General features: G+C 43.8%; 1 protein-coding gene across 1 annotated transcript in view; it reads right to left on the reverse strand.

Moving 5' to 3' along the window:
* Positions 1-356: 356 nt before the first annotated feature.
* SLC39A9 (solute carrier family 39 member 9) overlaps positions 357-23,771 on the reverse strand; it is a 42,102-nt gene continuing 18,687 nt past the window's right edge. Inside the window, exons 3-8 of the mRNA XM_082275923.1 lie at positions 15,180-15,288; positions 13,461-13,646; positions 13,316-13,384; positions 13,115-13,200; positions 1,672-1,806; positions 357-1,529 (exon numbers count right to left, since the gene is read on the reverse strand). Coding sequence (XP_082132049.1) covers positions 1,299-1,529; positions 1,672-1,806; positions 13,115-13,200; positions 13,316-13,384; positions 13,461-13,646; positions 15,180-15,288 — 816 coding nt within the window. The 3' untranslated portion in view covers positions 357-1,298. The remainder of the gene's footprint in view (positions 1,530-1,671; positions 1,807-13,114; positions 13,201-13,315; positions 13,385-13,460; positions 13,647-15,179; positions 15,289-23,771) is intronic.

Below are 23,771 nucleotides of genomic sequence, written 5' to 3' on the forward strand. Positions count from 1 at the left end.
CATGGGAGCCCTTGGTCCTGCGGTTCTGGCACGAAGCCCTGAAGTTTCGGCAAGGTATGCCGGACATTCAGAATGCAAGCGTCAGTGATTTTACTGGCTGCATGCAGGGTGAATATGTCCCACACTGTGCACCGTTTAAGAGATATTCATTTTACCTACAGGTAAGCTTTATTATAGGCTTACCTGTAGGTAAAAATAACCAAACTTCTTGAGGATCTGAGCACTTTATCTTTTTATCTTAAGTTTTTCTAGTCTTACAGTTGTTTAGCATTGAAGATTTTTTTGTTCTTCTTATGTAGCTTTATTTTGTTAAGCAATTTAGCTGGTCACATCAAAGGAAGGAAGATCAACTTGTCACATCAGAGCGAGGAGGCGGCTCGTTCACACCACAATTTCAGCTTTCCGAGTGCCTTTCTGCATGTGTGTTTGCATTAGGTTTTTAACGCATTTCAGTGCATTTTTATTCCTTTTACTTGCTGCCTTCACATCCACAACACTCAGATACAAGAAAAAGAAGGATATTAGGCCAGTGGAGTAGGTAGAGCAGCAACAGTCAGATTTCAGATGACCTTCGACCCCCTAACAAACACAAGCTTAAAAGACGGGGTATATATAAATCCTTCACAAGCAACCTAAATATTTACATAAATTGGACTGAATTTTTAGATTCTTGAACATGCCTATTTGCGATTGGTTCTCTTTAAAGTTGTAAAAGTAAAACATGTGGCTTTTTACAATTATATATAGATTGAGGCCATGTATGTCATGTATGGTTGTACACGTGCAGATAGAAATCTAGAAAAACGAATGATTGTAACCTAAAACTACTGGCATGGGATTTTATAAAGCTTTTCTTTATCTGGTCACCAACATAACTGCTTCGTAACTTCAGGAGTCCCCTAGCAGACAATAGAAGAGTTTAAATGTGTGGTCACAGATAGGCATCACAGTACTCTAAAGAAGAGAAAAAAACAAAATGGAGGAGGAGACGGACTGAAACATTATACCATTTCCCAAAAGTCATCACTGTCATTCATTACTTGAATGGGTGGCATTTTACACATAGCCAGCATAACAATGATTAAAAAACACATTTATGTACAGGTTGAAAGTCTGGGTGAAGTCACCGAATTGTAAGACAATTAAAATTACACCACCGGCATCATCCAGTTCTGGTAAAGTCACTTCTGACTACACAAATGCTAAGTTTAAGAGATATCAGGAGCCCCACTACAATGTCCCTGGATCTGTCCAGTGTGAATTGCTTTTGAAAACAGATTTGGAAATGCTCCGGTGTTTCAGTGTTGATGTCCAATGGATAAAATGAGAGGTATTAAACATCCTATGACTAAGGCTAGCACCTCTACACGGCTCAGTCCTTTAGCAGCACCTGAGTCTGGTTTGTGGCTGTGTCCCATACCGCCTACTTCAGGAAGTACGTGGACTGTGGCTACATACAGGAATGTCCCAGCAGAGAAAAGCATTGCAACACCAGTGGCATTGACCTCTGACAAGGCCTCTTTACTGCTCTGTGAGAGAAGAAAATAAAAAATAAGCATTAGATTCACAAAAGAGAGTAATACAACTCTAAGATATCACTTCTTGACACACACCGAATAACCATCAACCACAGGAATCAATAGAAACATTTGAAAATATTAGTTGAATTACCTTGCTCAATCCTAGATAGGTCAGCATTGACAGGACAGGGGCAGCAAGAGCAAATACAAGTAAATGCTTCCGGATGCGGTTACGCTCCAATCCTGCGTGCATGAGGAACGAAACTAAACCGAATGCTGCTGGAGCCTGCAAAGAAATATAACACATTCAATAACACAGATGAACTCCAGATTCCTTTAGAAAAGACAATCTATAAGAATAAGTCAATATGTGCAGAAATGCGTAAGTAGAAAATTAAAGAGACCCTGTCGCCAGATCTTTCAGACTAGACATATTTAAAGTAGTGATATCGGATTTTCGTTGCCGATACCGATATTTTGGCCATTGAATATCGGTATCTGCCAATATTGGCCGATATGTTTGTATATTTAAATTTTCTTTTTTATTTTTACACTTGATAGGTACTGCTGTGGAGGGATCTGGGGGTCTAAAAAACCCCAAACCCCTCCTCTGCACTTAAAACCCTTCAAAACAGCCAAACGTCCCCTTCCGCTCCTTGTAATGACAGCCGAGCGGCTTCTCAGCCGCATCGGTTGTCATTACAAGACAGCCGGCCGTCGGCTATGGACGCCGGGGTGATGCCTCTAGCTGTAGGCATCACTCCGGTACAGCACTTCCCCGAAATATTGGCAATATCGGTAACCTCAGGGACCGATTCCGATATATCGGGGAAAGTGCAAATCGGCTGTCAATAGATCGGCTTTGCTGATAATCGGTCGATCCCTAATTTAAAGTATGGGCTTGTAAAATAAATAAACCTACATGCTTGCCTCAATGCTGCAGTATTAGTGTGATGCTGCATCTGTTCCATATTGGCTCTAACACAGAGAACTGAGTGACCACATGCCCACAGATCACTCAGTTCTCGGTTTGCTTCTAGCGGAGAGTGGCGATTAATCAGTCACTGCTCTCCACTCTGCTCCCCCTGCGCACCGGGCCGGGGAGGGTGTGGGCACAGCTGGTTCAGGCTATTAGCCGTAAGCGGAGGCCGAGCCAGCTGTCAATCAGGCAGGCAATATTGTCAGGATCCATCCAGAGCCTGCAGTAACTATGCCCCATCAGCTGATGGTGGCCAATATCCCACTATCCGCTGACTTTGAGTCACAAGAGAACAAAAGTAGGTATACTCTTGTGACCCACAAGAGAGGTATCACCAAAAAAAAAAAAAAAAATCTTTGCCAGTATTCCTCTATTCTTTTCACTTGAATTTTATTAGAAACAATAAGAAAAATGGACACTTACAAGCAGTACTTTTTTTTTATTTTTTTTTTATTGTATTTTATATATGTTGTTAACTACTTGTGTAAGCTTCTATTGGAGTAGATACACAAAAGGCTCTGCTCCTGGGCATAGCAATCATGGATGTGATGTCAGCAGCCCCAGCAGATTCAGGACTGTTTTTCCAGTGCCACTCTATAGTAGTCCCTTTCACACCTACCCCAGCAGGTGCATGAAAGGGGCAAAGGAGCTGGCCTACATGGCAGAAGGAAGGGGGAACTGTGTCTGTCCTATGGAATAGACTACTCCTGGGAGTGCTCAAGTTCCCTAGAGAGTTTAAAGACACATTAGAAGGGAGGAAAAAAGATGTAATTTAATAAACTAGATTTTTTAGATTTTACCTGCATTTTTTTTTTTTTAATGATGACAGGCTTTTGTGTTTGGGTCCAAGGACCAAACAGAATCCACAACTGATGTCATTGGAGTTTCCTGGACTAACTGCTCAGGCAGCCTTTACACCCATTTATTCATACAGATTAACTGCCCAGAGTTAAAGCATAACTAAAGGCACGCTATAAAAAAACTGCAAGCAGGTTTTTATTGCAGAAGTAACATTGCCTCTACCTGCCAGCTCACCGTCTCCTCCAACATCTTAAACTGATCTACGCATGCACAGCTCAGATTACAGTTTTAGGCTGTTTTTTTGAGTGCCAGGATGATGGCCTCCTGCGTAGGAGGGACATCATCCCCCACCGCCAGTAAAAAAGCCCAAAGACCGGAAGATGCCAGCGCAGGACCGTTGGACAGGCGAGCATTGAGTCTTTAGTTTCGCTTTAAGTATCATACAATTTTCTTAATTCTTGCTATGTTCATAAAATGTTCAAGGAATCTATTCATAAAAAAGTGATGACACTGATGCATAAGAAGATAATCAAGTAGATACCAAACACACCTATGCCACAAAATCCAACAGGCAACAACAGACATTAAAGAAGAATTTCAGGTATAGATATACAGTGGGGAAAATAAATGATTTGATCCCCCTGCAGACATGGGCGTCCACAAGGGGGGGCAAGTGCCCCTTCTCCTGGAATATCAACTTCCTTCCCCATTAAAGTCCTGTCTGTTTAATAATCCACAGTGTGTGTGCCCATGCGACGGTGCCCTGTCACTGTGTCTAGAAAAAGTTAGACCTTTTTTCAAGAACAAGTGTTCAGAGCGCCGCTGCGCCGATCGCCGATGCCACCAAGCGATCTGCCGGCTCCCTCCTCTGTCCTCTCCTTTCCCTTTCTGACAGCTGCAGGGGAGGGCCGAGCCGGGCTAAGGATTCCCTGCTGATGTCAGTCGGGGGGACGGAGCTACGGCCCACGGAGGAGAGGCGCCTGGAGGAGAGAGGCAGCATTAGTCAGCACACACAAGTGAGCGGCGACAATCGGCACTCAGAAAACTTAAAAAAGAAGTACGATTTTGGTTGATATGAATTAAAAGAAGGATTAATAATTGGGATATCGGTGCTTATCCTAGGGATATTGCTTATGCATCAGAGGCAGGAGGAGTCAGACTTTGCTTGTCCTTGCTCTCAATACTGCACGTGCAGCTGCACATTTTCTGCCCCTGCCTGACTTTAATCTTACTACCATCTTTTCACACCACCCTCCCTCCCATCACAACTCTTTCACTACCCCATATACAGTATGTGGTAATGAAAAAATGGTGATGGGAGGGAGGGTGGTGTGAAATTGTCATTCTGGAAGATCCATCCACGACCCATCTTTAGTGTTCTGGCCGAGGGAAGAAGGTCCAAGATTTTACATGATTGACTCAGTCTATTGGCCCCTCAATGTGGCAAAGTCGGCATATACCTTTAGCAGAGAAACAGCCCCAAAGCATAATGAGTCAGCATTTTTCTTTCTCCAAACACGGCAAATTTAATATCAAAGAGCCCAATTTTGGTCTCATCTGACCACAGCATTTTCTCCCAATCCTTGTCTGAACCATTTAGAAGCTAACTGGCAAACTTCAGACGGGCCTGTATATGTGCCTTCTTGAGGAGGAGGACCTTGCGGGTGCTGCAGGATTTTAAATCCATGCTGGCTTTCTGTGTAACCAATGGTTTGTTTGGCGACTGTGGTCCCAACTGCCTTGAGATCATTCACAAGCTCCTCCCGTGTAGTTCTAGGCTGATCCCTCACTTTTCCCATGATCATCCTTACCTCATGAGGCAAAATCTTGCATGGAGCTTAAGACCGAGGGCAATTGGTTATTTTGTATTTCTTCCATTTGGGTATAAATCGCTCCAACAGTTGTCTCCTTCTCCCCAAGCTTCTTGCTGATGGTCTTGTAGCCCATTTCAGCCTTGTGCTGGTCTACAATCTTGTTCCTGACGTTCTTTGACAGGTCTATGGTCTTGTCCATGATGGTGAGGTTTCAAATTGGAGAAAGAGATTCTCTGGACAGGTGTCTTTTATGCACATAATGAGGAGTTGCTAGGAGCACCTTCTTAAATTGACAGGGCTAATCTGTGTACCAGATGAGCACATACTGTAGTCTGTCTGTGGGAGTCAAAATTATTGTTGGTTGGCAGGGGATCAAATTTATAATTTATTTTACTCACTGAACTTTACTTCTAGAACTTTGCGAAAGTGTGTACCGATAACCAGGTGGCCGCCTCGCAAACCTGCATCACCGATGACGGAAGGCCCAGGAGGCACTAAGCGCCTGAGTAGAGTGTGCCTTGACAGGGAAAGGAGGAACCTGACCCCTGATGTAATAGGCCTGGATCACTGTCTGACTGATCCATCTGGAAAAGGGCATAGAGGAAGCGGACAACCCTTTCCCAGGCCCATCTGTGTGCACAAATAGTGAGTCTGACTTCCTAAAAGACTCCGTAGCTGCCAGGTATAACCTAATTGCCGGGAACACATCCACATCAGATGTTTTGGCCTGGCACACATAGAAGGCAACACAATGTCTTCATTCAAATGAAAATCAGAGGCAACCTTTGGAAGGAACGACAGACAGGGACAAAAAAAACCACAGGACAGGATAACGCCGCCAATTCAGACACCCTGTGCGCAGAGGTGATAGCCCCTAAAAAGGCCATCTTCTGGGAGAGCGTAAGCAGGGGAATCTACTGAAGACTCTCAAAAGGAGGTTTCTGGAGGACTGAGAGCACCAACTGGAGGTCCCATGGTGGCAACGGAGACCGCACTGGAGGGGCCAAGTGCCTAATTCCCTGAAGAAAACAATGCATCAGGGAGTTTGTGGCCAAGGACCATTGAAAGAAGACCGCTGAGGCCAACATCTGACCCTTGATAGTACTCAATGCCAGTTTCTGTTTAACTCTGTTGAAGGAAGGTCAAGATTAGAGTCACGGAGAAAGAGCGAGGATGAGCCCAAATAAACTTACACCACGCAATGTACAACTTCCACATATGATGGTAAATCTTCCTAGATGTAGATTTCCTAGCTTTTAACAGAGTTGGAATCACCGACGCAGACAAACCCCTGTCCTTCAGCACCTGGCATTCAACAGCCAAGCCATCAAAGCCAGCAACTGTAAAGCCGGATGGAAGATTGGTCCTTGGGACAGCAGATCCTCCCTGAGAGGAAGCTTCCAAGGAACGTCGGCGACCAGCTGCAACAGATCAGCGTACCATGCCCGGCGAGGCCAGTCCGGAGCCACTAAGATGACCAGAATCCCTTCTGCCTTGATCCTGCATAGAAGTCTTGGCAGAAGTTTGAGAGGAGGGAAAGCGTAAATCAGCTGATACTGACCCTATGGGGCCACCAGCATGTCTGTGGCGTCTGCCAGAGGATCCCCTGACTAAGCCACAAACCCCTGCACCTTTCTGCTAAGCCGAGACACCAACAGATCCACCTCAGAGGTGCCCCACTGGAAACACAGTTGATGAAACGCCTCCGGATGAAGGGACCACTCCCCTTGGTCCAACACCTGCTGACTGAGGTAATCCCCCTGTCTGTTTTCCACCCCAGGAATGTGTACAGCGGAGAGGGCTGGAACAAACCGTTCTACCCACCTTAGAATGCCAGCTACCTCCCAAGCCGCCAGGACACTTCTTGTGCCCCCCGGTGACTGACATAAGCCACAGGCGTGGCATTGTCTGATTGAATACGCACTGGACATCCCTGAAGATAGTCCGTCCAATGGTCCAGGCACAGTCTGATTGCTTGAAGTTCCAAGACATTGATCAGTAGTATGGACTCTTGCAGCGTCCAGAGCCCCTGAGCAGAATTTTTGCCGAGGACGCCTCCCCAGCCGGACAGGCTGGCATCCATGGTGACCACTGTCCAATACAAGGGGAGTAAGGATTTGCCCAGCCGAAGCACCGGAGAATGAAGCCACCGTATCAGGGACTACTTCGTTCCCTGGCTCAGCTAAATCTGATTGTCAAGAGACTTGGGAGCCTTGTCCCATTTTTTCAGAATCTCCCTTTGCAGGGACCTCGTATGGAACTGTGCAAATGGAACCGCCTCGAAAGTAGACACTGTCAGGCCCAACACCCTGATTCAAGTCCGGATGTTGGACAGCTGGACAGCAGAAGCAGAAGGGGCTTTTAAACTAGGGAATGGGGGGGAGGGTACAGATGTAGAATTAGCCAGTGGAAAGCAAGTTTCAGAGGGCAGAAATGGGGGCATTAGCGGTAGGGTGTTCAAAGCTCCTATACCCAGGGTGGGTACGGGGAAAAATCAAGAGAGCAGCCTAAAAACATCAAAATTACGAGGCTTATATACCAATGCCAGAAGCCTGGCCAACAAGATGGGAGAGCTGGAGCTGCTGTTGTTGGAGGAGGACTTAGATTTTGTGGGGATAACTGAGACTTGGTTTGACAGCTCTCATGACTGGATGGCGACCATTCAGGGGTATTCCCTTTATCGCAGAGATAGAGAGGGTAAAAAAGGGGGAGGGGTATCTTTGTATATTAAGAACAGTATACAGGTAAATATGAGGGATGATATTAATAATGGAGCTATGGACGAGGCAGAATCCCTATGGGTAGAGCTTCAAAGGAAAGGCACGGTGGGGAAGGTAATATTGGGCGTATGCTATAGGCCCCCCAACCAGAGGGAGGAGGGTGAGGCGGACCTCATGTTACAGATAGGATTGGCAGCAAGGATGGGAAATGTCATTATAATGGGGGACTTTAATTATCCTGATATAGACTGGGCAGAAGGAACCGCGCATTCAGCAAAGGCTCGGCAGTTCCTAAATGTTTTGCAGGACAATTTCATGGGTCAGATGGTGAATGCACCGACAAGAAACAATGCGGTACTTGACCTACTGATTACCAACAATACAGACCTGCTCACGGATATAGAAATACGGGACAACTTAGGGAACAGTGACCATAGGTCAATTGGTTTCAGTATTAATTACACTAATAGGAAACACAAGGGTAATATAAGGACACTGAATTTCAAAAGAGCCAATTTCCCTAAACTGCGCTCGCTGCTAGAAAATATCAAATGGGATAGAACCCTGGGAACAAAGAACACGGAGGAAAAATGGGAGTGCTTCAAGAGCATACTTAACAAGGGGGTGGGCCAGTGCATTCCACAGGGAAATAAATTTAAAAGAGCAAAACTAAACCCTGGGTGGCTAAACTCCAACATAAAAATGTATATTAGAGCTAAAGAAAAGGCCTTCAAAAAATACAAGACTGAGGGGTCATTGGCAGCATTTAAGCACTACAAAGAGTGTAATAAGAAATGTAAAGACGAAATCAGGGCGGCTAAAATAGAACACGAGAGACATATAGCGGAGGAGAGTAAAAAGAACCCCAAGAAGTTCTTTAAGTATATAAACAGTAAGAAAGCGAGGCCAGAACACATTGGCCCCATAAAAGATGATAAAGGAAAAATGGCCACTGAGGACAGAGAAAAGGCGGAAGTGTTAAATAATTTCTTTTCTTCAGTCTTCACAAAGGAATCGGGGGGCTACACGAACCCCGCTTGTAAGGCCGAACTAAATAATACACCTCAGGAAGTGCCGCCATGGTTAACAGAAGATAGACTTAGAGCTAAACTTGAGAAACTTAACATAAATAAATCCACGGGACCGGATGGCTTGCACCCAAGGGTTCTTAATGAGCTCAGCCAGGTGATTGCCAGACCATTATTCTTGATCTTTAAGGATAGTTTACAGACAGGTATGGTGCCAGCTGATTGGAAAAAAGCCAACGTGGTACCAATATTCGGTCAATAGCCGGTCAGCCTAACATCAGTAGTCTGCAAAATTTTGGAGGGGATGATAAGGGACCACATACAAGACTTTAGTAATGAAAACGGTATTATAAGTAGTAATCAGCATGGATTCATGAAAAATCGTTCATGCCAAACCAATCTATTAACCTTCTACGATGAAGTGAGCTGCCACTTAGATAGAGGTAAGCCTGTGGATGTGGTGTATCTGGACTTTGCAAAGGCCTTTGACACCGTTCCCCACAAACGCTTACTGTACAAACTAAGGAAGGTAGGTATGGACCATAAGGTGAGTACCTGGATAGAGAACTGGCTCCAGGGGAGAGTCCAGAGGGTGGTGATTAATGGGGAGTACTCTGATTGGGCGGGTGTGGAAAGTGGGGTCCCCCAGGGTTCTTTCCTGGGACCAATCCTGTTTAATTTATTCATAAATGATCTAGAGGAGGGGATATCTAGTACAATCTCAGTATTTGCAGATGATACTAAATTAGGCATGCCAATATCTTCTATGCAGGATGTGGAAATCTTTCAAGCAGACCTGAACAAAATAACGGGGTGGGCAACTACATGGCAGATGAGATTTAATGTAGAAAAATGTAAAGTAATGCACTTGGGGGCCAGAAACCAGAAAGCAAGCTACTCACTAGGGGGGAACCTCTGGGTGAGTCTAGGATGGAAAGGGACCTGGGGGTACTGGTAGACAACAGGCTTGGCAGTGGCATGCAATGCCAAGCCGCCGCAAGCAAAGCCAACAGAATACTGGGATGTATAAAAAAGGGGATTCACTCCATAAATAAAGAGATTATTCTCCCACTCTACAAGACTCTGGTCCGGCCACATCTGGAGTATGCTGTCCAGTTCTGGGCACCGGTCCTCAGGAAGGATGTGCTGGAACTGGAGAAAGTCCAGAGAAGGGCAACAAAAATAATTAGGGGAATGGAAGACATCAGCTATGAGGAAAGACTACAAGCACTGAACCTATTCTCTCTGGAGAAGAGACGATTGAGGGGGGATATGATATCAATGTACAAATACTGTACTGGCGACCCTAGCATAAGGAACAAACTATTCAGAGAAAGGAGATACAATAAGACACGTGGCCACTCACTAAAACTTGAGGAAAGGCGGTTTAACCTTAAAGTGCGTAAGGGGTTCTTCACTGTAAGAGCGGTAAGGATGTGGAATTCTCTTCCGCAAGCAGTCGTATCAGCGGGGAGCATTGATAGTTTCAAAAAACTATTGGATGGACACCTTAAAGACCACAACATACAGGGGTATACAATGTACGGTTAAAAGCAAACACACACACATCATAGGTTGAACTGGATGGACTTGTGTCTTTTTTCAGCCTCACTAACTATATGTAACTATGAATTGCAGCCTGAAATTTCTGGAGTTTGTCCAGAGGAAGGAGCACTTTGGCTAAGGCCGAGTCCACAGTCAGACCCAGGTAGTCCAGCTTTGTGGATAGAACCAAAGCAGACATCTGACAAATCAGAATCCAGCCGAACTCCTCAAAGTTCGTATGGTGATTTCCAGGTTTTCCACCAGGGCAGTAGGAGACTCCGCTCGCAGAAGGAGGTCATCCAAGTAGCCCAGTACCGCGATCCCTGGTTGGAGCAACAATGCTAGCACCGGGGCTAACACTTTTGTGAAGATCGATGAGCAGAGGCAAGACCAAAGGGTAACGCTACAAACTGATAATGCCTCTCTACCACGGCAAAGCAGAGGAAGCGCTGGGGGACCAGCACATATTGGAATGTGAAGGTAAGCATCCTTGATGTCGACAGATGCAAGGATGCCTCCAACGTGCGAATGGACTCCATCCTGAACTTCTGCAACCGCACAAAGCAGTTCAGCGCCTTGAGGTCCAGAATTAGACGCACCTTGCCTTCCTTCCTGGGAAATGCAACAGGTTTGAGTAAAAACCCTGAAAACGTTCCAAAGTTGGAACCCGGACAACCATCCCTTGAAGTAACAGGTCTTGTAACCGCCCCAAACAAACCGTGTAAGTGGTCCGGAGACAGGCGCAAGTTGCAAGGAAAGAACCTTGCCGGGGGACAAGATCGAAATCCGATCTTGTAGCCGGACTGAATGACTTCATGGACCCTCTTGTCTTGTACCAAGAAAATCCATGGGTCCGGAAACCAGTGAAGATGTCCCCCCCACCCCAGATATGGGTGAGTGCGCACCTTCATGCTTAAGGAGCCTTTTCCGTGGGTCTGGAGAAGCCCGCTCTCGGCTTGCCAGACCAGGTTCGTTTGGATACTCGAGATGAGGCCCTGAAAGGCTTCAAGCCCTTGTCAGTCGACCATGAGGGACGAAAAAGCTTCTTATGAGCTGAAAAGGAGGGCTCATGTCTACGACGAGGGTCCTTGCCCTTACAGCTACAAGGCACAGCAAAGCTAAATTTGCTCCCTGCTATGCAAATATTGCAATAGGCTACTGGGAGGAACTTTGTATCTGGCATTATAATCCCTTTGCCCAGTACATTATTTACTATGGCAGGTACATTGATGATGTCCTGCTCATTTGGAACGGTGACAACACTGTAGAACAATTTTCCTCCTTGCAATAATAACACCTTTGGTTTGCAGTTCACACATGTCATCGATCCACTCCAACTAATTTTTTTCGGATCTAGATTTGACACACGAGGATGGCAAGATTATCTCTAGGAACCACTGCAAATCCACCAGTGGTAATTCGTTTTTGTAACAATAATTTACAATTAATCTTTATTGATAGGATGTCTCTTTAATTATATATAATTTTATGTTTTACTCAGCTATGCTAGGATGCTTTTAGGGTCTTTACCCGCAGCAGTGCAGTTTCATATAGAGGCGTGAGATTAGTCCCGTTCAGCTGTCCCCCATGTCCCATAAAGTGCACAGATTGGTCCGCCCGTCAACTGACTTTGACAAGGCGTGGAGACGTGAAACATGTCATTCACATGCTTACCACTGACTGTCGGCTCCCCGGCTGAAGCCTGCCTCTCAGGCGCAGGCGATTGACATCACCGGCACCCCAACCGGTCACATTGTGTTCTATGCTGTTCGACTTTCCACCTATCCTACCCAGATTACAAGCTGCACTGCCCGGAAGATACAGCGGGGTGCTGTTCAGAAGGAATTAACAGCTCATCACCTCGCTGTGGTCTGGCTGCTGTGCCCCCCCCCCCCCCAATCGCCAGCATAGCACCCTGCCCCCACCCCAGGAGGTGGACCAGACCACCCACACAGCCCCAGCATAAGTGGAGGGGGGGGTAGGATGGGGGGACGGGTGAAGGGGGGTGACTGACAGGAAGGAGGGGAACCCGAGAGTCCGACCATTCCAAGGAGGGGCCTGCGTCCACCCCAAAACCCCCCAGGGGGAAACAGCTACTCAGCATACCAGGAACCAGGCTGGCACCATTCCAGACAGAACCACTTGCCATCAAAATGGAGGGGCTGTCGGCCAGGAGGAACCCTGCCCCGTCTGGTGGGGCTATGTTGCGGCCGACCTAGTGGAGCTGAGGTCTACATGCGCTCACTGGCCAGAGTGGGGTGACCGCTGGATCTAGATTATCCAGCCCGTCGCCCAGTCAGGCAGCTGACTGAAGATCAAAAGGAGAAAAATTTCTATCTAAAAAGAAAAAATTGCCAGGACCAAAGATCCCAGCAAGGAACTAGGTCCTTACTCCTGACTAGGCAGAAAGAAAACAAAGTACCTATAGTAGAGAGAGGGAGTATACCCCCTGGGACTGCCCATAGGTGAAGCCAGACTCTTTTTCTGCCTTGTGTCCTACTCCTGTAGGGGGCAGTATAACCCAATAGTTAAGAAGATCAGGAGCTGTGTCCGTCAATGAACGAAAGAGAAATATGTGCTTAAGGACAGCACACTGGAAGCTTGTCAGAAATCCAAGCGTGTTAACTACTTTTCATGCAGTTCCGATTTGAGTTTACAAGAATTTCAAACAAGACACAACAAATTAAGAACATTATTAAGTTTGTACCTTGTGCAACATGATGGCGACAAACACAATCAGCTGAACACTGGTCTGGGAAGTAGAAGCTGCAGCTCCAAGAGCAACTCCATCCGCTAAAATTCAGAGGAAAACATTTTTTTATTTTTTTATTAATGAGCCACAAAACTGTGCATTTTTTCCTATTAAATGCAACAAGTGCCATGCTATGGTTTACAAAGTGCCACTCACCTGCAGCATGCACCACCAGGCCCAGAGTTGTGGTGATTTTGGAACTGGCGGCTCTTGCTGCCTCTGGATCTAAAGAGCAATAACAAGTCATTTTAATACCTGGAAATAAAACTGTCTGTAGCTATCCCCCTCCTATCATACAAACCTTCTGTAGAGTGCATGTGAGAGCTGCCAATCTGATCCACCAGCAGCATGAATACAAAGCCAAGTACCAACGAGACTCCAATGTAAGCATGTAATTTAGAGTGATCATGATGATGTGCCTCCAAGACCTCCGCTCCAGTCTCGGTTTCCTTCACTTTTTGGATTTCTCCAATTTCATGATGTTTTGCTAAAGAAGAAGAAGAGAATGGAAACAATTTCTATAACAAGGTGACAATATACACTACTATCGGTGGACAAAGCTAAAGGTCTTGCTACAATATATTACGTTGCCTATTGTTGCCTACAATATATTACGTTGCCTATTGTTGCCTAAAGACATCAGAGAACCTTTGATTTATTTTACAAAACGTTTGTCCAACAGCTACATCACATCTTATAGTAACCTAAAACACTGAATAGCCAGGCAATCTTCTGGGACCTGTGATGTGTCCTTGAAGACTGCAGGGAGGGAGGGGGAGAGGAAAACTTCCGCTCAAGCTGCCTAGGCGGCCCGAGCAGGAATTGGAGTGGGTACCTGTCAAAACTAAAGGTACCTGTCTGTCCGCCCCCCCAAAAGAAAAAATAAAATGACATGCCAAATGTGGCATGCCTGGGGGTCAGGAGTCCTTAAAGTGGAAGTTTCACTTTTCAGTGGAACTCCGCTTTAAAAATGAATTCTGGTCAAAAAAACACTTTTGGGCATTTACATTGTAAATATAATTTAGTAAAAATGAAGTATGTGCCACACGTGGCTGCTGCTGCATCAGGGGAAAATATTTCATCCAGCCCATACAATAAGCATTAAATGTCCGGCACTGAGAATTACACTTCCAGCTGGTGTACACAAATAATAGCGGGTCGCTCGCTCGCTCTGCACCTTCTTCAGAAAGCATCTTGCATTATTTTCAAAGAATGTAAAACATTCTGTGAATGGAGGAGATGCAGAGTGAGCGACCCGGTATTATTTGTGTATGCCGGGCTGGAAGTACAAGTCTCAGCACTGGACACTCAACACTTATCGTGTTATATGGGTTTACTGAAAGTATGTTCTAAAAAGCAGCAGCAGCCACATATTGCACAAACTATATTAGTGGTAAATTATTTGTACAGTGCTAATGTCAAAAAAATGTTTTTGCCCAGAGTTAAGCTTTGAATTCCCCATTTGTTTCAGTTGAGAATTTACTACATGACACAAAGCCTCTAAGTTCTATACCCAATAGGGCATTCTTTACAAATAATACACTTTTGCAATGGATAATAGTAGCTTGGATCCAAGCAGGGGCTCCAGACAGCTGGAAAGACTTTGAGAACCCTGCGAAATTCCACCCTAAATAGAGTATAGATATTCCCATTGCATACTTTCCTGCATAAGGCTTTAGGAGTAGCAGGGGCTAGAGCAACAACCATTTCTTTACAACCAATCTTTAATAACGAATAATCACATCACAAAAGACATAGTGTAACATTTCGGAGCCGCGCAGGACCAGATCTATCACGTGCCTGATAAAGGGGTCTTGGCCGCTCCGAAACGTTGCACTATGTCTTCTGTGATGTGATCATTTTTAATAAGGATTTGAACGTAATTGATGATCTGTGGTGTGCTGGTCAAATAGGTACATTTATTTGATCCCAAATGAAGACACTTGATTTGGATGACAATGCACCTTAATAGGTGGTTCAGAAGGATAATACGAGGGAAATTTTATGAGATCACACTTACCTTCTAATGCTTCTTCATAGAGCGCATGGACACCTTCTGGGACAATCACTGCTAATGCCGTTCCACAGAGCAGACCTGCACCCAGCACTGTCACCAACTTTAAACGTTCCTGAATGGGCACATGGCAAAGATGGAGATGAAACTACTAGAATATTCAGTAAACCTAACATTATAAAATTATTGGACAAACATTCCTTCAGACAGCAGCATTCAGGGCATGTAGACAATACAAAATTTGGTGCCCCTATCCTCTATAAATTGTTTAGATTGGAAGGATTGGGAAGACAAGGATTTCGGGCACAAGGAGATAAATAAAATGTACTTTTTATTTGAATTCAAAGATAAAAACACACCACATGAAGTGAACATATACTTCTTGTTTAAAAGAGAAAGAAGGGCCTATACAGGGCCTTATTGTGTAACGGTTCACAGTTCATAAGATCACAGTTTATATACAAAAAACAATATAGAATTCATAAGATACTTCACATCAAGGACTGCCCGCGGATGGATACCCAAATACATAAGGTGCCGTCCAGTCGGGTTAAGTGATGTTTAGTCATATATTCGCCATATTTAGTTAGCGTTAGCTCGACATGTTTCGCTTTACTTGAGAAAGCTTCGTCCGGAGCTATTACTAAGGTATTCAATATATTCTGTATAGCAAACAAATATACTTTAGAACCATTGAATGTGACATACAAGAGAAAAACGAACATAAAAGAAAAAAAAAAATGTGTATACAAAGAACAATAAATCACATTACACATTAAACATTCAAAATGTATACCTAAGAAGCAACTACCATTAAATAGTTGGTCATTCCTAGATACGGGGGGTCTACAGGATCTGGCGGGATGGCCATATTATGCTTGTATGTGGGGATCCACGTCGTACTTTATAGTGTATCATCGGGTATGTGACACAGCATACATACCTGTATAATGTGTGATGTAGCACACGCTTGGAAATTCCTTAAAGCATAACGAGGGGGGTCTTTGTGGGCTTGCAGGAGGCTCATATAGAGTCAATTGAATGATTATAAACCGGTAGATAGCTCACCGCCTATAATCAATATCTAAACAGAGTATAAAGGTAAAGCATTTTAGATCGAAGAACGTATTCGATGGTAACAAGGATAGGTATAGGTCCCAGTGTTGATAGATTGAAAGTCATGCATTCACAATAGATCAAGGTGTAAAAGAAGAGATTCACAGGTGTGTAGGAATTCACAGGTGTGTATCACCAGGCAAAAATCCCAACAGCCGAGTTGGAGAGATCTAAGTAGATATCCCATTAGAAGATAATGGAGGGGCGGAGTGATCAGGATGCACAGATATGAATAGTTACCAAAACCACACTCTGATAGCTTTTATCTCATAGAGTGTAGCCATTTGAGCCCATTATAGGTTTGTATTTGTGAAAAAGGGGAAGGGAAGGGGAAAGAGAAAGGGGAATCACAAATACAAACCTATAATGGGCTCAAATGGCTACACTCTATGAGATAAAAGCTATCAGAGTGTGGTTTTGGTAACTATTCATATCTGTGCATCCTGATCACTCCGCCCCTCCATTATCTTCTAATGGGACATGGGATATCTACTTAGATCTCTCCAACTCGGCTGTTGGGATTTTTGCCTGGTGATACACACCTGTGAATTCCTACACACCTGTGAATCTCTTCTTTTACACCTTGATCTATTGTGAATGCATGACTTTCAATCTATCAACACTGGGACCTATACCTATCCTTGTTACCATCGAATACGTTCTTCGATCTAAAATGCTTTACCTTTATACTCTGTTTAGATATTGATTATAGGCGGTGAGCTATCTACCGGTTTATAATCATTCAATTGACTCTATATGAGCCTCCTGCAAGCCCACAAAGACCCCCCTCGTTATGCTTTAAGGAATTTCCAAGCGTGTGCTACATCACACATTATACAGGTATGTATGCTGTGTCACATACCCGATGATACACTATAAAGTACGACGTGGATCCCCACATACAAGCATAATATGGCCATCCCGCCAGATCCTGTAGACCCCCCGTATCTAGGAATGACCAACTATTTAATGGTAGTTTCTTCTTGGGTATACATTTTGAATGTTTAATGTGTAATGTGATTTATTGTTCTTTGTATACACATTTTTTTTTTTTTCTTTTATGTTCGTTTTTCTCTTGTATGTCACATTCAATGGTTCTAAAGTATATTTGTTTGCTAAATAGAAAATATTGAATACCTTAGTAATAGCTCCGGACGAAGCTTTCTCAAGTAAAGCGAAACATGTCGTGCTAACGCTAACTAAATATGGCGAATATATGACTAAACATCACTTAACCCGACTGGACGGCACCTTATGTATTTGGGTATCCATCCGCGGGCAGTCCTTGATGTGAAGTATCTTATGAATTCTATATTGTTTTTTGTATATAAACTGTGATCTTACGAACTGTGAACCGTTACACAATAAGGCCCTGTATAGGCCCTTCTTTCTCTTTTAAACAAGAAGTATATGTTCACTTCATGTGGTGTGTTTTTATCTTTGAATTCAAATAAAAAGTACATTTTATTTATCTCCTTGTGCCCGAAATCCTTGTCTTCCCAATCCTAACATTATAAAATGAAGCTTTAGCATAAGGAAAACACATCTTCAGCTTAAAGCAGAACTTCTCACTCTCTCAATTAACATGGACTATTTGTAATCCTTTCCTGCTAGCATTAGTAAATAGATTTTAAAGTACATCTTATTTATTCGTTTTAAACTTTTTTTCACATTTCTTCAGTTACTTCCTGGTTTCCAGGCCAACGCAATTGATGTCATATCTCAGGAGTCTTCAGGAGGGGTTTTCTCATCTAAGCACACCCTCCTGCCTGCAGAGAAGGGCAAATGGATTCCAGTAAGTAAATGCTACATGAATCATCTGCCCTTACTCAAGATGGCCACGTCCAGAATTGCTAGGGGAGTGTTTAACCACTTTAACCTCGGAGGATTTGGCTGCTTAATGACCAGGCCCTATTTTGCGATTCGGCACTGAGTTACTTTAACGGAAAATTGTGCGGTCGTGCCACGCTGTACCCAAATAAAATTGACGTCCTTTTTCTCACAAATAGAGCTTTCTTTTGGTGGTATTTGATCACCTGTACGATTTTTATTTGTTGCACTATAAACAAAAAAAAGAGCGACAATTTTGAAAAAAAAAAGAAAAACAATATTTTTCACATTCTGCTATATAACATTCCCCAAAAAAAATATAAAAATCAAAATCTTTTAACATTTTAGGCCAAGTTTTCTGCTACATATTTTTGGTAAAAACAAAAATAAAATAAAAAAATCGCAATAAGCATTTTTATTGGTTTGCGCAAAAGTTATAGCGTCTACTAACTACGGGAAAGATTTATGTCATTTTTATAGTTTTTTTACTAGTAATGGCAGCGATCTGCGATTTTTTGCGGGACTGCGACATTGCGGCGGACAGATCGGACCCCTAACTGATATTTAACAATTTTGGGGGGACCAGTGACATTATTACAGTAATCAGTGCTATAAATATGCACTGTTACTGTAATAATACCATTGGCAGGGAAGGGGTTAATACTATTAGTGATCAAGGGGTTAAATGTAAGCCTAGGGGAGTGATTCTAACTGTAGAGGGGCATGGCTTGGGAGATCATCACAGAGACATGTGATCCTATATAGCAGGATCACAGCCTCTGTGATCACTTCAGGGAGCAGGACAGACGACCGTGTTTACATCAGCCGCTCGCTCGCCCCCTAGAGTCTCCTGAGCGAGCGACATAGTACTACGTCGGTTTGCCCAGGAGCGGCTGCCTGCTGCAGTAAATCTGCGGTGGGCGGTCGTCAAGTGATTAAAAGTATTTCTCAACAAAATAAAGCATGGTGACATGGATGAATAGGGGAGTTTGCTTTGAATATTAAAAATGAATTAAAGTGGAGTTCCACCCTAATTTAATACTTACCTCCATCTTCTCGCTCCGGGTCACCTGAAAAAGAAATGGATAATCGCATATTTTTTTTTTTTTACTTACCTCGTAGCGATGAAAAAATACTTACCTTACTTCCTTCTTCCTCCTTCCTCGGCCGCGGCCCGTCGTCACTTCCTGGCTCTGCAATGATTCCTGGGAGCTGAACGTCATAGCTCCCAGGAATCATTGCGCCTGCACCGGCCCCGACGTCAGTTCCGGGTCGCGTGCGTCATCCCCTTCTAAACAGCTTCTGGGCATGCCCAGAAGCTGTAGAGGGATGACGCGCGCGACCCGGAAGTGACGTCGGGGCCGGCGCAGAGCATCATGGGACCGAAGAAGGCGGAAGAAGACGCCGAAGGGGATCTCGCTGGCTTCAAGCTGCCCACACCTGAGATGGCAGCGCTGGACAAGACGTTTTCAAGGTAAGTATTTGTCCTAACAGGTAAGTGCAACCCGGGACAGATCAGAGGCTATCCATTGTGGAATGCACTAGCCCTGACTGTCCCGGGGGTATTTAAAAAAAAAAAAAAATCCAGAGTGGAACTCCGCTTTAAATAGTGTTTTTGGTGTGTGGTAATCAGATGGAGTGCAGCACCGCTTTAAAATGTATCTCCATTCTGAACACCTTATAAGAAGTGTTAAACAACCCACAACAAATATTATACTATATGTATTTTACATGTTTGCCTAACATTTTGAAGGATTTTCTATGGGTCATGATTTATTTCCTATATAATTCAAAGGGCCCAGGGCCCAAAACTTCAATGCCCTCAAATAAAAGCTCCACACTATTATATGGACCAGTTTGAAACTTTTAGTACAGCTACATATTTAGAAAACATTAACCAAGTCTGTTTTCACACAGGCTTGAGTGGTTCTTCAAGGTTTGAAAAAAAATGAATTAAAAGTCAGCAGCTACAAATACTGTAGCTGCTGACTTTTAATAAAAGGACTTACCGGTCCAGCATTGTGCTCACCCAAACCAGTTCTATGCCCATCTTCGGGTCCCCAGTGCTGGCACGTTTGCTGTGGGCAGCTGGCTGTGATTCCTTGAGGCGTCACAGCTGGATGCCCACTGCGCAAGCCGCATTTTGTGAACAGACCAACAGCCTTCTGGGACCTGTGAAATGCAGAGGTGGGGAACTCGAGTCACATGACTTGACTTAAGTCACCAGTTTGAGGACTTGAGACTTGCTTGACTAAAATTAATAAAAGACTCGACTTGACTTTGACTTGGTATTCATGACTTGAGACTTGACTTTGACTTGAGACATACGACTCAAAATGACTTTACTTTTTTTAAGTTATTAAATATTTGCATTTTCTCAAGATGTGTTAAAGCAAAATTAATGCGCCTGTTATGTTTCTGACACCACAGTCACTTAAAACACCTCAGTGTGTTCTGATTTTTAGGACACTGGCTGTTTAGCAATGGAAATACTTAAAGAGGTTGCAAACCTCAGAAATTAAAAAAAAAAAAAAAAAAAAATGACTACATGAAAGACAAATACATAATAAGCTAGTATGCATCACATACTAGCAGCTCATTATTAAATACTTACCTTAGAATGAAGCCTCGCAGTGCCGACCGCTCACCTGTCTCACGGGTGACATGTTTGGTCGCCCTTCTTCCGGGTTTGCGGCATCCGGCCATCTGATTGGCTGGAGCAGCGGTGACGTCACTCCCGCGCATGCGCGCGGGAGCAGATGGTCGCAGCACGGGGCTCTGAAGGAACAGCACGAGCGGCCATTCCTTCAGAGCGCATGCGCCAGTGTTGTCACTGGCTGCATGCAAAGTAAATCTCCCCTAAATGGTGCATGTTTAGGAGATATTTACAGTACCTATAGGTAAGCCTTATCATAGGCTTACCTATAGGTACAAGTCGCAGAGGAGGGTTTACTTCCTCTTTAACATGTTTTTAGTAACTGTGGTGTTGAAAAATGACCGGACGAAGGATTTTGAGCTGTTTGGGCATTCAAAGTGTTTCTTTAATATTCCAAGAAAAAAGCACTAAGCAGTTTTGTTAATGTTGAAAATAAAACAAAAGCTTTCCTGACCACTGACTTTTAACTGGTTCGAAGGTGAAAATTGGGGTAGATCAGTATTTTGACTTGATTTGTGACTTGACTTGCTTGACTTCTAGCAGGGACTTGACTTGCTTGTTTTTCTCCACAGTAACTTGCACATGTGTGACTTACTCCCATGTCTGGTGATATGTCCCAGAAGGTTGCAGGCCGGTGGGAAGAGAGGGGAACTTCTGGTGGACAATCCGACCAGGTACCGCAATCCCCCCCCCCCCCCAAAAAAGCCATAAAACAGAAGAGGGGGGGGGGGCAGGGCATAAAGCAGAACTTCCCCTTAAGGGTGAAGTTCCACTTTAAGCTTTTGTTGAAGCCTTCCAAATATTATTCAGCTTCGGTTTGGGAAGGCCAAAACCAAAATTTTAGCAGGAGTGCTGTCTGTCTCCGTCACTGCCAGCTGCTAGCAGGCTTTAGTGCTAATTAAAGTTTGGTGTAAGCTTGCTAAGCAGCTTGTTAAAAGTGACTATCTGAACTCAATTTTCTGAAAGGCTTCAACATAGCGGACTAAAATTTGCCAAAAGCTTTGCAAAAGCTCTCTGTAAAGCAAAAAAACGGAGCAAAAAATGGTCCAATAATCATATGTAAAGATCCCAAAATCCAGTGAAAATGACAGTCCCTCAACCGTTGTGATAGGTAGAAGATCCTGATGTAGACCCAGTGACACCTCTCACATTTGAAATGACCAGATGTCATGTGACCCCCTGGTAAAGTGGTCAACAAACGCCTGTGTGTATACCGGCTCACCAGCCTCACCAACTATAAATGTATAAATCTCTTGAAGAAAATACAGCCCATAGCTGAATGGTTCATTGGCTGCCGTTCACAGAACAAAATCTACAAATCGCTGGCAGATCTGTGCAATGGACAGGGATAGGCAGAAGATCTGGAAGTCTACACATTTACATTTTCTTTCGAGGTCACAAATTCCGCAGAATCTAAACATATTAGTTACGCCCTTCTCTACAATAGTCAATATCACTTCAATGTTAATCCAATTTGTTTCTGCAGCAGAATAAGTTCAGTTTCCTTGCCCAATACTAGCTGGAACATCTGTCAATACATTTTACATAATGATATTTGCTTCTGGAAACAACCAGGGGTGATGTAGATAATTAGGAAGCTGTAAAATATATTGGACGATTATTTATAACAATTATATTTTCTGAGCTGATAGCCAGGAAGAAGCAAATCATTATTTTGATGGCCAAAGGTCAGCTCTTTTTAAACAGATTCAGTAAGGCTACCTTCATCACCCCGGTGCGAATTGTAGTGGCAAGAATCAGAGATTCCTGCTGCGGCTTTGTGCGGCCATCGGCCCGCGTTTACTATAATGACAGGTCGCTGGCAGTTGCAGCTATTTGCTGTTGTCCGCATAGCTAGCAATTACCTGCAGAATTCACTGCTGGACACACACACAAAGTGCGCCCAGCGGCAATCACTGGCTGTGCTGATAGTAGCAAAAAGCTGCAGCCACCGGCGACTTGTCATTATAGTGAACAAGGACCGGCCAGTACATTTAGCCACTCGGATCTCCGATTCCTGCTGCTACAATTCATACGGTCATAAATGGGCCCTGTGAATGTACCCTAACAGTTCCAAAAATCTAAGCCTTGAGGATAGAGTGGTTGCTTTGGTTTTTAAAACTTTTTTGTTTTTAATTTCCTAATTTTCTTGCTGATACAGTTCTTAGATGACACTAGTGAGTTCTATAACCTGCCAGGCTCCGATAACTGGGATGTGGAGTCTGCCCTCCATTGTAGCCTCACAGAGAATATACATGAGCTCCCCCTGCTGTAGTATTCTTCTTCCTTCCTTCTTTATAGTATTGTTTTCCAGATATTGATCAGCTGTGTCAGCACAATCCCTGGTTATCAATTGTACATTGAAATATACTGTATATGTAATACACACACACATACATGCACACACATACGGTAAATATATACATGTACAGTATAAAACAAGAAATACTGTAAAATCGACATAAAAACAATCTAGAGTCTCAGAATCTTTTGATGACATTATTTACTGTAGATGATACAGTGAGTACGGAAAGTATTCAGACCCCCTTAAATTTTTCACTCTTTGTTATATTGCAGCCATTTGCTAAAATCATTTAAGTTCATTCTTCTTCCTCATGAATGTACACATAGCACCCCATACTGACAGAAAAACACAGAATTGTTGACATTGTTGCAGATTAAAAAAGAAAAACTGAAATATCACATGGTCCTAAGTATTCAGACCCTTTGCTGTGACACTCATATATTTAACTCAGGTGCTTTCCATTTCTTCTGATCATCCTTGAGATGGTTCTACACCTTCATTTGAGTCCAGCTGTGTTTGATTATACTGATTGGACTTGATTAGGAAAGCCACACACCTGTCTATATAAGACCTTCCAGATCACAATGCATGTCAGAGCAAATGAGAATCATGAGGTCAAAGGAACTGCCTGAAGAGCTCAGAGACAGAATTGTGGCAAGGCACAGATCTGGCCAAGGTTACAAAAAGATTT

The sequence above is a fragment of the Pelophylax lessonae genome (assembly GCF_965119305.1).
Source record: "Pelophylax lessonae genome assembly, chromosome: 13".
In the NCBI taxonomy this organism is placed as follows: Eukaryota; Metazoa; Chordata; class Amphibia; order Anura; family Ranidae; genus Pelophylax; species Pelophylax lessonae.